Here is a 16,872-nt window from a genome sequence, read left to right on the forward strand (position 1 = left end):
GTGTGAGCGATGTGTAGCACACGCCTGTGAAGCACAGCGCCTGCACTCAGAAAAAGCACAAGGCCTTGTGCTTTTTCTTCTCATTCCACCTCAGGCCAACCCTATGTAGTACTTACTTTTCTGTGAATAAAGCCAAGTGAAGGAGGCAGGAGGAGGATTTGGGAATGGGGAATGTGCTGCCATTTCTGTTGTGACATTTTACATGCCTCTTACCTTTCAAGCAAATGTTCCTGTTCACTTAGCCTGTGTGACTTTTGTGTAAATTGGAAACCTCACTCATTTAAAAAACGGGCAATGTTAATACACTACGCTTTCACTGAAAACAGTAATGGTTGCTGAAGTAACAGCTCTTGGTGAAACAGAGGTTTGCTCTGGAGAAGCGGAGTTCCTACTCTTCAAATACTGCAACATTGTTCTGGGAATATCATACAGCTCAAAGGGCTTGTTTGTTGATACGGCACTTTTCACTATAGCCGCTTTTTCTACAGTGAGGAGAACTCACGCACTCCCTCTGAGATCCCCTGCGTTCCTGGCCCTTCATCATTCGATATCGTTGCCAGCCTAGCTGGCATACAAACGAACCCGCGCGCAGGTGCGCTGAATGCACAAACAAACAGCTCGTTTCCATCTGAACGCTAGCTTGAAATCTCTCTTTCCTTCCAGATGTCCACACAGAAGCAGTTCAGGCAGCCCTTGCTAAACATAAAGAAAGGAAAATGGCAGTCCCCATGCCCTCAAAACGACGTTCATTGGTGGTCCAAACATCAATGGATGCCTACACACCTCCAGGTGAGCACCTCTGTGTATTTTGTGAGAATTTTAAAAATGGTTCTTTGTGCTGCTATGAACTAATAATCTCCCTGCATAGATAGTAATGGAAATGTCATTTGAGGCACACTGAGCATAACATTGAGGTGCGTTTGAAGAAGAGAAGGTGAACTGAATGGTTGGAAGGGCAGCTGGGGTGTTCGCATGATTGCTTTGCCCTTGGTGGTACCTCAGGTTGCATTGGTCCTTTTTGTCTTACAAGGACCTAACTATGGCCAACTTGTCATATTTTCTGTGACTCAAAGTTCCTTTCAAGTTTCTAGTTTATTCCCAGCACTATAATGGAATGTTGTCTTTGCAATTAGTTGTGCCATTCCTTTTCAAATTTACCTACTCTTTTACCTACTAGACTGTGGAAATACCCCACATCTCATGCATTCTCATACTCGCTGAATCCAGCTGGGACTCCATTTCTCACTTGAGGGCTAGGCTTTCTACAATTGGAAAAGTTTTTCACAGAGTTTGTGGAGTGAGCTTGGAAAAGTATTTTGGGTGTTCTGTACTGTTAATACATGGTTGATGATCTTCAGAAGATTCTCAAGCCACATAGTAAAGGAAGACTCTTTTATTATCCTTATTTTTGTACAATAATACACAAGCCATGGCCTTAGAGCAGGAAAACTCTCTCAGTATGCAGTTCGCAATTGACTTCATTTCAGGGCTTTCAGTATTACAGACTTTTCTTACTATGTTTGCCTGCCTTTATGAGTTTTATCTTTAGATTTGTAATATGAACATGCCTTATTTCTATTAAGAAAACCCAAAAGGACTGCAAGTTAACAGCCTGTTTTTAATTACTAGATACTTCTTCTGGTTCAGAAGATGAAGGCTCCGTACAGGGCGACTCCCAGGGAACTCCCACCTCAAGTCAGGGGAGTATAAACATGGAACATTGGATCAGTCAAGCAATCCACGGCTCTACCACGTCAACCACTTCCTCCTCCTCAACACAAAGTGGAGGCAGTGGTGCTGCGCACAGACTAGCTGATGTTATGGCTCAAACACATATAGGTTAGTATATGGACATTTTGAGTATGTCCAGTTTAACATGCATTTTGTCTCTCACATTCAGCTGATGCTGCTATATGAAGTCTTGTATAAAAGTCTTTCCTGTCCTTTTTCTTCTTTCCTTTTTTCTATTTACATATGTTATATGGAGAGATAGTCCTATGTTCTTATTTCATGAGAAAATAAAAAAAAAGTAGCAATTTAGATTTCGCGGTAAACTTATATTGTGGCAAGCAGGGTCTAGCTGTTGGCTCCCAAATATCTTAAAATGTGCAGTTGCATGACTTCCATTACTTAGCACTAAAAAAGATCTCTGTAGGATCCATCAGGAAGGAAAATCACTGCATGCAGCATTAGGGATTGCTTGCACATGAGTTTCCCTACTGCTGCCGCACCACTTTAATTACATAGTTTGAGTGATTTTTGATAATTCTGTTAACAGTAGGTCCTCTTAAATGTATTTTTTTCTGCCCTTAATTGAATCTAGAATACTTGGGCTGGATATCTAGCTATTACAGTCCTTGGGAAAGTCTATTATATACCTCCGGAGAAGAGATCTGTTATTATTAGTAGTAGCTTGTTTATATCCTTTGGAAAGATCCTAGGAAGTCACAGCTTTCCTTCCATTAGGGCTAAGCTTCACAGACATTAATTATTTCTGAATATTGTGCTGTTGACATTAGTCTTCATTAAAATGAGGCAACTATTTGATTAGGCATGTGGAAAGCAAGGCTTGTTTTCCCTTCATTCTCCAGTAACTGCTGTTTATCATACGAGGCATCTGCTTTGGGTGCATTCTTGCTGGGGCTGTCTATTTTGGGTTGTCTCACTGAAAATCTGTTGGAATCTATATTGGAACAGATAAAGCAACCTTGCTACTGTTCTACTACACGTATGAAATGCAGTTTTGTGTGACTGTTCCTCAACTGATCATTCCTTTTCAAGTATATGTAATGAGATACATGAAAGCATCTTAAATGTTCCTGATTTTATGTGCTGGAACAATAGTCTCTATCCCCTTTTTTTGCTCTGAGTATAGCTTGATCTAACACCTGTATTTTCAGATAAATAATCCTCTCACCATGGTCTGGAATTGCTGAATTGCAGTCAGGGAAAGAATTTCTATTGTATTCTTAAATTAATGCTAAATTAATAGCTTAGAACCTTGTTTTAGAAACACATACACTTCTGAACACATTAATCATTGCATTCGGTTATTTTCTGTGACTTCATCTTGAAATGCTAGAGGAAATTATAGCATAGAGAATTAAATTTATCCAAACTCTAAAAGGTTGCATTACTCACACACCAAGTCTTAATGTGTCTTTAAATATAGCTTCTTTATAATGTGACATTTCAGTAATTTTAAATCTGGCACAGTAAGTCTTCTTTTATAATCACTGAGTTTGCGGTAAATAATACAGCATTTATAGAGCTAAATTAAGGTGGCAGTATTCTACAGAAGAGGAAGAATACTACTTCTTTTACTTGTTTTATTTTGCCTTATTGTTGTTAACTGGAAAGATCTCTCCTTCGAAGAAAGCAGTTAAGCTTACCTCAGTGTATACATGTTTTTATTCATTCTGACAATAAGATACCTTAAATTGCATCTCTAGTTGGACAGTAGTTGTGGTGTAGTAATGTAAAGGTCATTTGGATACAAAATATGAGCAATATCTGCTAACAGATTGAGACTGTGATCTTAGGGTTACCATCAGTCGTTGTTGCTAAGATCACTGGAAATGTAAGAGAAGCTGCATAGATGATAACTATAAGATGTATTTCTTCATGGGTGAGCTGCTTTCTGTGAGAATTTGAAATTAAATGGCTCTTTTGTTTCTTTTCAGTCTGAGAAGGTGGATTTTGCATTTAAATGTATTCTAAGAGGTAATTTGAAGTAATTTGAAGTATTCCCACAGATAGCCTTACTCTTTCAGAGGCAGTGTGCCAGTGATCATAGATGAATAATCCTCTTTGGTAGGAGAGAAGGTGAGAGAGAAGAATAATCCTGTTCTCTGAAGCTCCTCAGCTACTGGAGACAATTTGTTCTTGATCACAAAGAACATACGTTCCCATGGCTTGATGTTTGTTCGGGCCAGGGAGTTCTCCAGAGACAGATCAGCCTGCAAGAGAGATATCATCTGTAAATATGTAAGGACATACTGCCATACTCTGAAGATGCCAATTTTGATAAATACAAATTTAAGGAGCAACAGGAAAGAATTTTAATGATAATCAAAAAAGCCCTGCATTCTGATATCCGCTAGGATTTGACCTCCAGAGCGCATCACAGAATCAAAGGGAGATTTTTCCAGTTTAAGTACTGTAATGCAGTCCTGAGAAGGGATTTGATAAAAACCTTTGGCTATAATATAATCAGAGTTCAGCTTTGTGGATCATTTAGGTAATTTGCAAGGCTATTATATGCTTTTAATGTTATACTGTTCATTTAATTTGGCTGCTTCTGCTGGTCTATTATGGCCAAAGTTCTAGTTTAGATAGATATCCTTTAAATATTTATTCTCAGCTTTAAAACACATAGGTGTCTGTACTAAGCTACAGTGTGAATCTTTAGTTTGGCATACATATCACAATTGTGTTGGGTAATTCTTGAACTTAGAGGTCAAACCAGTGAAATCTGTAAAAAATACCTAATGTTCTGACCCATCTTTGGGTCAGTACTGTATATATTTCTAAGGTCTTTAAGCTTTCATTTGTCTGTATTATATTTTTTGGATCTATACATATATAAAAATCAAGGAGAGAAAGCACATCCCAAAGCTCAGGAAATTCATGTAATAAAAATCACACAGTGCTTACCTATGATTGTAAATTTATATAAAGCGTTAAACATCTCACTACAAAATTTTGATCCTGTAGGTGCATTTAATGTTTCTTTTGTATGCTTCAAATACATTTATGTTTGAAAATCAAAGGCCTCTCTCCAAATCAAAGGCCTCTATCCAAATTAAAGGCTACACAGATTTCTAGTAAAGTAAATACAAAAACATGTGCCATAAAGCATGACTGATAGTTCTCTGACAACCTTAACATTCTTACGTGTTCTGAGGGGGAATATTAACTTATAATACAGGAGACTAGTTTAAAATAGTCTCTGTCACCTGGACATCAATACAGGAGAAACCCAGCTGATGGAAGAAGCCACAGCTCTGACTCTGGATTTCCCTTCCCTGACAACCAGAAGAGCCAGCTTGTTTGGGACAAAAAGCTACGTTTTCTTCAAGTATAGTACTGCAGGGATGCTTTTTGAGTTCCCGGAGACTTTTCAAATACACGGTGCTTATGTGTGCTTCCAAACTTCCACTGGAAAGTATTCCTCCACCTCTTTGTTTCTCCTCAAACATGGGGCTCTATCAATGCACACGCTCTATCCCTATGTGAATGTGCTCTGCATTGTCGGTTCTTTCTGATTTTCATGAAATGGGGTAAATTATATCACTCCAGTGGCAGAAATGAAGAGAACCTTAACTGGAAACAGCTGTTCTGTCTGTGATCTTCTAATGCAAGAATATTGGAAGAGATGGGAAGAAGAGGTGACGCAAATATGTAGTTTGATGGAGGAAATGCTTTGAAGTCATGCAGCTGTCACAGTTACTACTTTTTAGTCAACAGATGTGTCAGGATCATTATTCTTAACTAAACCTCAAACAGTGCTTCAAGTTACCTGACAGAAGACCAAGCAGCTCTATACAGATTGTGTCCATAGTCTAAGCCTGGATTGACTGTTCTATACAAAAAAGGGTACATTTCACATAACATAACAATTACCTTTTTCTTTAGAAGTCATTCAGACCAAATTTTGTCTGTATGACTTTCATTTCTCCAAGCCTGACTCTGAGAAGGGAACCAACTGAGGATTTGTAAATCTCATGGATGAAACCTACAGCTGTAGATATTGCCATAAGACATCTGTTAAGCAGACACTATAAAGGAACACAGCAAGACAAACCTTAATGTTCCTCTTCTGCTAGATAAGGGTTCTTCTTAATGGAAATGTAAATAGCAGATGGGCAGCCAGGGTGCTAAAACCCCACTCTTTGGCCAGCCAGTGGTGGCCACCTTGGGAAAAGAGTTTCTTTTAGGTAATTTCAAGTGCCAGTGCTGCTTGTTCAAAAGGAAACCCTTTTACAAAAGAGCAAGAAGCTTCTTTCTCATGTTATTTCACCCTACTCGGCACCATGTGTTACAAAGAAGTATTTGGTTTCAAGTGTATACATCTGAAGAGAGAGCACCTCTGCTCTGTGGTGCTTTGGATCACGTATCTTCTCTCCCACACGTTTTAAAAAAAATCATTTCAGTGCTAAAACCTGAAAGGAGATACTTTAACTCCTATTCAGTTTGCCTTGTAAAGTTTGAAAGATGAAAATATTTCACTGGAAAGATGTAAACAATTATAGCTAACTTTAAAAATACTTTCTCATGTTACTAATAGCTGACTAAGTACAATTATTTTCTTAGTCATGATCTCCTCTCCTATTTGCGTAGCAAAACTGCATTATAAGTAAAAGATAAAAAGCTAAACATCAGCATTTTTTAATTGACTTAGTTATTGAGTAATTCAATCATGATCTATAAAAAGCTCTTGCCACTTAGCAAGAAAGGGCAAAAATTGTGCTGAGTCTAAAATAGTTGATAATGACAAGACATCTAAAATGAAGATATTGTTCAAACCATTACCAGCATAAGCTTCATTGTCCAAGCTATTATAGTTCAGTTGGTCACTTACAGCATAATATAAGGTGTTTGTTTCAGTAAAATTATAACAATGGGTGCGATCAGACTCAAAAGGCTCAACTGGGCATGTGTAGGATGCAAGATGTTTTTGAGTTGCATGATAAAAGCCATCTCATGTTTTCCTCAACCAGATACTGTGGTTGAGTGATAAGGTTGAGTCCTTGTGATGTTCATGAATATAAACATTAAATAACAACTACAGACATTAATATCATATCTTAATTTTTCATGATGATTGTCCATCAAATGCTACCTTCAAATGAGAAGTATGCAAAATAGGCATCTAACAGAGCATCTTGTTACTGTGTAGCCATAAAAATTAGTTATCTGTGTTGATGGTGCATGAATTTGGGATTGAATGCACAAGAATTACTATGATCCAAACTTCAAGACTCATGAAAATGCTTTATAATTACATTTGAGGTGAAATTTACTGTAGAAGTTGGTGTTACAGGAGAGTTACAGCACCATCATGCTTATAGGACAGATTTAATAAAAAGCGCGTCTTGAAAATAGTATTTGGAACAAGATGAAGTTTTTGCAGAATTTTTGCATTTTTAAAGACTCTTACCCTATTGTAAAATGGAGTGCATTCCTCTTCACTTCAGCAGCAGCAGGATGAAGACCTGCCTTCTTTTGTATCTCAGAGGCTGCTCGGGATCATTTATGTCAATCAAGAGAGAAGTTGTTATTTGCTCATGGTATTTATCTCCATCTAACCTAATGCTGATAAAAACCTGGGAAAAAATTATGGGACAACCCATAAAAATAGTGCAAATACGTAGGTAATACAGACTCAAAGTTGAAAACACGGGAAAACAAACTGTGATAGCATGCTGAGTTATCAGGCTATGAAAGAGAAAGATTAGCTCTGTGGAATTGTTTAGCAGCGCTGGCATGAGTCAGACCAAATTGTGTTTGCCTTCTGGAAGGCAAGTCTTTGTTATGCGGAAGAATTGAAATAGCTCTGTCTAAAAATAGTAGACAAGCAAGTGTCCATGCAGAATGCAAAGTTCATGTTTCTTTACATTTTATTTCTTTCCCCTGGATTCCAACTCTGCTATGATTGATTTTTTTCTGAATATACAAACAGATTCCTTTCTTAACTAAAATTGGCATATTCAAAATGCAGAGGTTATAAAAGGGATATGCATTGGCACTTGGAAGTGATTGACAACATGTGTATTTTTTTTATTTAGAAAAACCGATGCAATAATCTACCAGAAGTATATTTGTCTGGGTCTTTTCTTTTTGAGGCTGTTCAAAAGCTTTAACTTCGTGTAAAATTAAATGTCAGTGGAGAACCTACAACCTAATTGTACCATTGTTTTAGCCTATTGCTTATATGATTGCAGATATACAGTCCCTGTTTTAATCAGTGGAAACTTTATTTATTAAAATCATGCTGTACATTATAGTTGTATACATTCATTTTGTGCATTAACTTTAATGCCTGTTCAGATGTTGGGAAAAAAAATCGAATGGTATCCTTTCCTCTCCCTTTGCTTTTCTACCCTTCAACACTAGAGGTACACGGTTAAACCTTTCAACTTATTTTTCACAGAAAATCATTCTGCCCCTCCAGATGTTACCACTTACACCTCAGAACACTCAATACAAGTAGAAAGACCACAAGGATCAACGGCACGGGTGGCACCAAAGTATGGAAACGCTGAACTTATGGAGACTGGTGATGGTACGTCACATAGCAAAACTGGGGGTTTTTTTGAGTATTGTAACCTTTTTAGTGGTTACTGTACACATCTGCTCTTTGTTTCTTCTGGGCACTTTTTATTTATAAACACGTACAAAGTTGCAACATCTCTACAGTCCTAAAATAAACTGGTATAAATGAAGTCGACGTAGAGAAATACTTCTTAATCAGCAGAGCTGATTCCCTGTAGAAATTGTTTGGCAAAAGAAAGCAGTGAATCTCTTTAGATCTGCTTTTATCATGCTGCCTGGTTACAGCTAGTCTGTTTTTTAAATGGCAAAGAAAGTGGCGTGCTAGGATGGCTACATCTTGAAAAGCGACGTGTTTGAAGTTTTATTTTCTGACTACTTTTTTTTGAAAAACAGTTATTTGTAAACCCTTTCTTATTTACTGCTCCTCTTTTCTAAAACTTATTAAACAATATTTCAGCAAGGTGTAGAATTGTTGACCAAGTGTATCACATCTAAACTTAGCAGCTTCAGCTCTAAAAACCACTTGGTAAAAGTTTTGGAGCCAACCGTATGGAAGGGTAGGAAGTTGAAATTCCTGCAATGCAGCGACAGAAAGCTATTAGTTCAGGAACAGATGATGTGAACATTGCAGAGGCTTTGCACTCAACTAGGGAAAAGGAAGGGGGAGGTGATTGATGGGATTATATTGTAAAAGTGCCCCTTGCCCCACGCTCCTCTTCAGAATTGTGTTTTTCAAAGTGCTGTATGGGCAAGCACGCTCCCTTTGGAGATTGCTGGCTGGTGGGATTGGCTGTAGGGATGTTCAGAGAATACAGGGTCATGCTGAAGGAATACAAAGATGTGGACCATGTTTAAGATGGATACTGGACAGGTGTCCACTAGAGTATAAAGAGCAACCCAGAATAAATGATGGGACAGAGCCTATGACCCACACTCCGTGCTGAGCTGCGGTCTAGTCAGACATTGTTGGTATGGCCAGCGATCCCGGGGAGAGCCAATGCCTGCCTTCTCACAGGCCATTGCCAGTGCCACCTAGAAGAGTTCTCTAAGGTTACTGACAATTGCTGTAGGGAGGGTTTTTTCACTGTGCTTCTCTCCCTCAGTCTATGTGCTGTTTCCCCTCTAATTTTGTAAGCTCGCTCTGACATTGTTGTATTGTTTTTATTTAAACTAGCCGTCATTGTTCCTTTTTGCTGAAATAATCTTAATGTCTTAATGTTGAATACTTGAGTCACGGTATGGCATGAAACTGTAGTTGTGGTGGCCTTGCAGTCCTAGACATTTTCTTACCCCACTTAACGTCTGGTGGCGTTCAACATAGCGGTCGACTGATGTCTCCATTGATCCCTGTCCTGCAGGAGTACCAGTGAGCAGCAGAGTGTCAGCAAAGATTCAGCAGCTGGTCAATACACTAAAACGGCCCAAACGACCACCATTACGAGAGTTCTTTGTAGATGACTTTGAGGAATTGTTAGAAGGTAAAATGACTGTTTTTCAAAAGGTTTGGGGATCTCTTATTAAAACTGTAAAATGTTTGTCTCGCACATTGACTTTCTAGAAAGCTAAGTAAGCCCTCCCTGCGCTGGCAAGTACCAAAAAGCATCAGTATTCAGTGGAATCCGCTTGTAGTGAGCTTGGACGTAGTGCCGTAGAGTCAAAAGTCTCTCTTGTTTGCTCAGCTCCCGGTTCTGCTTGCAAAGAAACAACAGAAGAGAGCAGAGGGAAGCTTTGCTTTGAGAACATTCAGCTGTGGGTTAAGGCCATTGCTTTTGAACACCAGTATGAGAAAAACTGTCAGTGAGGAAGCATGTTCAATGTTTTACACATCCTTTGTGTAACAGAGAAGCATCCAAAAAATGAACTAAATGTAAGATAGAAACAAGGATAAAGTCAAGGAATTTTTTTTAAGGAGGCCAGTGCTTTGAGAATTAAGATTTACCAGGATGTGGAGATCTAAATAATCTTCATAGCAGTTTATAAGAAATCACTGTTACAGAACATGACTTAAATCAGTCTGTTACTGATGACTTGTTTCAGTAGTTCTGCAGTTCATCTCATTACTGCATTTTTGCCAGGAAAAAGTATTCTCCATCTCTTTTTAGGAATAAAGAAAGGTTGATTATTTTGAAGATAAAGATATGCATGCTGCCTCAGCAGTTTCTTTCCCTGCTTGTAGAGCAAGTGTAAGGATAAGCACGTGTATTCCTGAGATGTTTGAGTTGCTTCATCTCTTAAAGTTATAAGTTAATTATTCTGTTTCTCTGTTGCTTCTCAATACCTTCTAACATGTTATTATTTTCAGGATATTTTGCAAAGGTAACTTATTCTCTTGGTTACACAGGTGTACACAAGGTATAGAATTTACATGGTAACTGTATATCTTTTCATAATCATAAGTTCAACAGCCAGATCCAAACCAGCCAAAGCCAGAAGGAGCTCAGATGTTGGCTATGCGTGGGGAACAGTTAGGTGTGGTTACAAATTGGCCGCCTTCTCTGGAAGCAGCTTTGCAGCGATGGGGGACCATCTCACCAAAAGCTCCTTGCCTAACCACTATGGATACTAATGGAAAACCACTGTATATTCTCACTTACGGTGAGCACTCTTCAAACTCCTCGTGCTTTTATATATTGTATACAGTGTCTATGTGTATAGTAAATGCATAAATATACAGTGAAAAAAGCCCTCCGATGATACATCTGTTCCATTTCTGAGTAGGGTAAGACAATTCTGAAGCTGTTGGTGTCTGAGTATGGATTGCTGAGATGTTACAGTATTGTTTATTTCACAAAGAGGAAAAGAGCTGAGTAGATACACCCAGGGAATCACAGATTATAAATTAAAACCACCTTTTAAATAGAAATACATCCTAGGGCAGATTTTCCTGAAGATTAACGTCTAAATCCATTGCCCTTGGATGTTGCCCAGGCTTTGTTCTGTAAAAGCAGAACCTGGTATATATACAAAATTCACCAGCTTCCTGAAGAAGTTAAAATAGGGTTTTTTCCCGTGTTTTACTGACATTGTAGTAAGCGTGATTTGAATTATTCCTCCTGATATGTAGTTGTACAGCTAGCAAATGTACCCCCTTGAAGTAGATTTGCCAGGATATATTTCAGTGTGATCTTTGGTATCTTGATCTAGTTCAATGTGTAGTGGCTGACAATATATTGCAACCAAGCAAAATAAAAATAAACATGAGGCTATCTCTGACAAATAACTCCCATATAGCTTCTAATTTTGAGATGTTCAGGGGACATCTGGGAGATGTTCGAAGGAATTATTATGAATAACCGTCAAACTTTGAAAGCGAGTTGGAACATTTCTGTATGCTATTGATATGGATACAAAAAATTATTTTGCTTTTTTCATTTCTACCTTCTCAGGGACCTAGAGTTCTGTGCAGAGAATGTTTTTACATGCTGTGATACAGAGGTCTGTCTGTTTTGTTCAGTGCTGAATGCTCCTTTCCATTCAGGAGTCAGGCAGAGTGATGGTCTCTGGCCGAAAAGATGTCTGCTGCAAGTTTGGCATTGCAAATATAGTTAAAGGCTTTTAAAGCATAACAGAACCTTTGAAACTGAAGGTCATGCATGAAACGTTTTCCCTTCAGGTACCTTAGAGTTAAGAAGTTACTTAAATTAGGGGGCAAACATATGATTCACCGTTGATCAATGTTTTTCTTCCTTAAGGATATTTACTTGGAACTAGAGAAGAATTTTAAAGTTTGCAATTACATGTTTGCAGAAGAGCAATTCATATCATTTACTGAATGCCCCAAATAAATTGGATAGAAAAGGAAATTAAGATGTTAGTGAGAATCAGACCATTTTTCTGATTATGGGATTCTGTCCAGAGAGTCTGAGCATATATCCCGCCTTGCCTGAAGGGCTGTAGGCTGAGCAAATCAACCTAAGGAACTCATCCACGTGGCTCACGGAGCCACCTAGCCTGCTTCTATGTCCTAAGCTAACTCTTTCCAAACCCTCTTCTAAATTGTCCAAATCCTGAGAAAAATGGGACTAAAATTCATGTTTTCATTACTTTCATTTGGCAGCACTTTAGGATATGGTTTTTGCTGTTGCCTTTCAGTAGTTTCCTGAGGTTAGGAAAAAAACAAGTCTTTTTTTTCTTTTTTTCCCTTTCTTTTTATAGATAAAAGAAATTACAAACCAAAACATTTCATAAGAGATTTACTGAATTCTTCTCTGCTGGCTAGATTTCAAGCTGACATTCTTCTTCATGGGAAATGTCCATTCACTGTGCCATAGCAGTTTTCTTAAATGACAACTGCTTTTGAAGTATCATTAACATTACAGCCACCTGCCATTTTATTGGTGACTTTGTGAATGATTTTGCTGTAGCTATTCCACCTTTCATGTTCAATATTTTCTAGCAATTGTGGGCCTGACATTTTTTAAAGTTGAACATTAATAGACATTAAGCCTTGAACTCAGCAAAGACACTCTTATTAATGAATTTTTATCCCTGTGCATAGTTCCACGGGCCCCAGTGGTAATAAACTTTTGAAAGATGAGCTTAACCCACAATCCTACCACATGGTATTAATGTGACACTTCGTCTGCTTGTGTGCATGCTATGATCAGATGACTAAAACTTCAAAATATCAACACTGAGGACTTTAAGTAGCCTCTGAGTTTGTACCTCATGCTTATTCTCAGGTTCTTTGCCAATTTAAAGAAACACCATGTTCACTATTTTGATAAATATTCAAGAGTTTTAAGAATAATTCTGAGTTTCTGGAGGTTCAGTCTTTGACATGTTACCAACATGGTCACTATGCACCTCTTCTTGAATATTTTACCTCTGTTTACTGTTTCTGCTTCAGTCTCTTCTCACACCTTCTTGTATCTTCATGGAAATCCCCTTCAGTCATCCTCCAACTTTCCGGTTAAGAGGAGGCTTCTACATGATGTCTTTTGATCCCTTCTTTTTTCATACACAGCATCTTCTGCAGTTTCTTGTCTCTGCATGGATGAATTGCAGGTTTGCCCACTTATTCCAGACTTCTTTCCATCTTTCCAAACTGGATTCCAGGAGCATCTCTGTAACTGTCAGCTAGGTCATAGCCCGTCTGAGTAGCAGTACTTATTCCCTTAACACCAAGCATATTTATCTTCTCCTTTGTGAATCATTGTAGACAATATTGCCATCCTGCCCATGACTCGGTCTGTAACTTGAGTATCATACATGAGCCGGAGATTTCTTTAGTTTTGTACAGCCGTTCTGTGTCCAAACCTCGCAGGTTATTTTGGGAGCAAATATTTTCAAATGCAGACCTTTCACTGCATCTCCATGGTGAAGTCTCATCCCATCTGTCACCTTAGTCTTGATTCTTACAGCAGGCTCTCTCTGTCCCTGAAAAATGCCGTGTTGGCCTGTTGCATCTATCCAGGATGCTTTCATACTTCCCCTTGGTGGCCTTGCATGCTGAAAAGGAGCTCTCTGAGAGTCCACAAAATTCTCCTCCAAAGCCTTCCTCACAACTCTTTTGCTGTCCTGTCCAGAGACATCTGAGAGTGGTCAGACCGATGGCCAAGCTATGATATGCCATAGCAGACAGCGGTAGATTGGTGTGATAAGACCACCTTGTGTGATTCGCTGGAATGAATTTCCCTACCTAACAGGGGCTGATGTGGGTATGATACAGTTAGTGTGGATTTAAGTGGTGAGTGCTCTAGATCAGGATGTGCTCTTGTGCCATAAGGGGAACTAGTTTAAAGAAGCTATTCTTTCAGCTGTTGCTTAAAATCATCTCTGCCTTCCCATTGCTCTGCAGGAATTCATCTAATTTGTAATGCCTTGTATCTCCTGTGTCGTCTTCGGCATGTTTTTGGGGCTTTTTGTCTTCATAGCATGTCAGGACTGTTTTCCTCCATGTGTCTCAGATTACTGTAGATATAGAAGAAATTAATAAATGCGCTTGTAGACTTGATCTTTTTTCCAAGCAAGTTTTTGAAGCGGTTTTCCTCAGTTCTTAAAGTTCTTCTCAGTGCTCCAGTTGTAATCTTTAATTTACTCAAAACTCTTAAACTCTTTCTAATGAATGAAATACTATGAATGTTCCTTATTTCTCAAATACGTTGTTCCTCTGGGAACTTGGTTAAGCGGAGAACATCTTAGTTAAGTTATTCACAATCCCTTTATAAATCAAATCACTGAATATGCATAAATTGAAATGTCTGAGATATGGGAAGGAAAGATGTCTTTATCAGTCAAGTCTGAACGCTGACTAGAAACCTAATATGTGCTTTGAGGAAAAGGAAGACCATCTCTGGCTCAGAGAGAGTTAATCAAAGTAGTCAGGCACCTGGTTTTGGTATTGTTGGTATTAATAATGAAGCGCTTAGTGATTTCTTAGAGGAAAAATGTGACTAAAGGGCAATTAAATCCTATATAGTACTTATGCTATCACAGTTACTTTTCTAAGAAGATTCAGAAGAATTCTAAGAAGAATCAGAAAGGCTGGGGGAAAAGTAAAAAGCTGAAAGTAATTTGGGAATGAACAAGTTTTGAGCTTTCTTATTGTAACCATTATTAAAAACAACAAAACGAGTACCAGTTAACTACATCTGATTCAAAATATCTCATTTACTGTATCTAACACTTTCTGTAATCAGATTTTTTAAAAACCATTTTCAGTAGCTCCGACGTATTGTTTCCCATGTCAGAGGCCTCTTGGAGACAGCAAGGCTAACAAAAAAGAGCAGAGAAGGCCCTCTGGATAGAGAAGTAATTTTTCTTTATGCATTGGGATTCTGTGGAGAAAGAAATGCCTGAAAAATGGCATTTTTTTCAAATGAATTGCCCATTAAGAAAAATACTCAACACAACTGTAAACACTTTGATGCCAAAGTCATGCTGCCTTAGCAGAAGTGATGTAGCTTATACTGGAGATACCACGAGATGGCTGAAACTTAACAACAGACCAAAAATAGCCAGCCCCAAGCCGTGCTGCACCTGGCGTGCGACCTGGCCCCCCACGTCATCTGGCTGCGAGAATCTCCTAGGCCAGGAATTTCACAATTATCAGGAGGAGAGAGAGGGGACTGAGATTCTTCTAATCAAGTAGCTACATAACCAGACTGTCCTTATCTCTGAAATAACTCAGTGCTTGCAGAGGTATGGATAGTCATGGTTCAAGTCCCTAGATAGATATCAATCTTATGATTGTTTAATAGTTTTAAACCTTTATTTCTTTAATAACAAGTCAGAAAATTACTTTAAAAAAACCTGTATTGCAATCTATGATTAAGACTGGAGTATCAAGCACTGTAATAGCAAGGTTACCTCTATTCTGAGTGTATCTGGAGTCTTTTATTCTCTGCAACAGAACATTTTTGTTCTTTTTCTTTGGATTTTTTCTCCCAAAAGACAACAACTTCATTTGCTGCTCAGGGTGGATCTAAAGAGTTTTTGAAGAAAGGGTTAACAGAGCAGCAGAACTGCGACTATTATTTTGCAAAGCAGAAAAAGTGCCCTTTTACCTGCATAGGAAGTTTGCCATTTACACCAGATTTAATAAATACTCTTGTTTCTATTTAATATAAGAAATGTCATACTGTGATATTGAGAAAATGAGTATTTGACAAAATTATTTGCAGTTAAACTTTGGCAGTCTCGCAATTGCTGTGCACGGAGATTGGTAAGCGACCTCTGATTTGGCTTTGTTGAGTTAGTGCTGTGTGGTTCTGAAAAGCGTCCTGAAGATGATAAGGAATTGATTGTGGTTTGTTTTCTCTCTGAGTTTTCTCCCTGATCCAGCTTTTCTCTTATAACCTTCTTTACACTCAACACAAACATATAGTCCTTTTAGAGGTTTGTGAAGGAAGAGGAAGGGGATTTACTTCAGCGTCATATGGAAAGCATCTAATTTTTGTTAACTGATCCCTTTTTGTGTGGTTTTTAAGACCTGCTGGTTTCCTTTACCCTCAAAATGTGTTGCTTAACCAGATGGGACTGGCTACTAACTCACTCCAGCTTGCTAAATTTTAGTTGGTAAAAGATACTGCCCTGTGAATAGACTGTTAAAAAAAGAACAAGACTGAATACAAGTGAAATGTAAAATATGTGGTTGCTGGTGTAGATTTGTTACTATTCAACCAAATCAAAATTCCGGTGGCAAAAGAAAAGGGACTTGCCCCACACAGGTGTTAACAGTGTTTGTCACAGCAGCCAGAAAGTGAGATGCTGTTTTCCATCCTGTCCTACCGAGAATATCTGCGTACGCAACGTCTGCCGGATATGGCTCAGCTTCAGAGGCGTAGCGGTACTTGCTGGTACTTGCTGGGCAGTGGGAACACTCAGCTTCGTTAGCAAGTGTGTGAAGAGCATTAAAGGTGACTTGGCCGCCCTGCATAAACACGCTGCTAGGGCATGCAAGTCTGGTAGCAGCACTCTAGCCAAGCGACAGAAGTGGTTAAGGACGATAGGATCATCTTTAGAAGAAGAAGATTTATTTCAGTAAATGCTTAAGCAATTATGAGCATAAGTTAGGCAATGATAGATGCAGAGAAAAGCTTAATTTCTTACCATCTTGTGGATTTACACAAGATCTTGGAAAGCAGCATCACA

At 38.5% G+C, this 16,872-nt stretch overlaps 1 protein-coding gene across 2 annotated transcripts in view; it reads left to right on the top strand.

Annotated features, from left to right (window-relative positions):
- Positions 1–16,872, top strand: part of DIP2C (disco interacting protein 2 homolog C) — a 327,128-nt gene that overhangs the window by 205,208 nt on the left and 105,048 nt on the right. For both annotated transcript variants that reach the window (XM_075144114.1, XM_075144116.1), the window contains 5 exons: positions 664–789; positions 1,630–1,839; positions 8,156–8,287; positions 9,636–9,755; positions 10,675–10,872. In XM_075144114.1, coding sequence (XP_075000215.1) covers positions 664–789; positions 1,630–1,839; positions 8,156–8,287; positions 9,636–9,755; positions 10,675–10,872 — 786 coding nt within the window. The remainder of the gene's footprint in view (positions 1–663; positions 790–1,629; positions 1,840–8,155; positions 8,288–9,635; positions 9,756–10,674; positions 10,873–16,872) is intronic.

This window comes from Calonectris borealis, chromosome 2 (assembly GCF_964195595.1).
Source record: "Calonectris borealis chromosome 2, bCalBor7.hap1.2, whole genome shotgun sequence".
In the NCBI taxonomy this organism is placed as follows: Eukaryota; Metazoa; Chordata; class Aves; order Procellariiformes; family Procellariidae; genus Calonectris; species Calonectris borealis.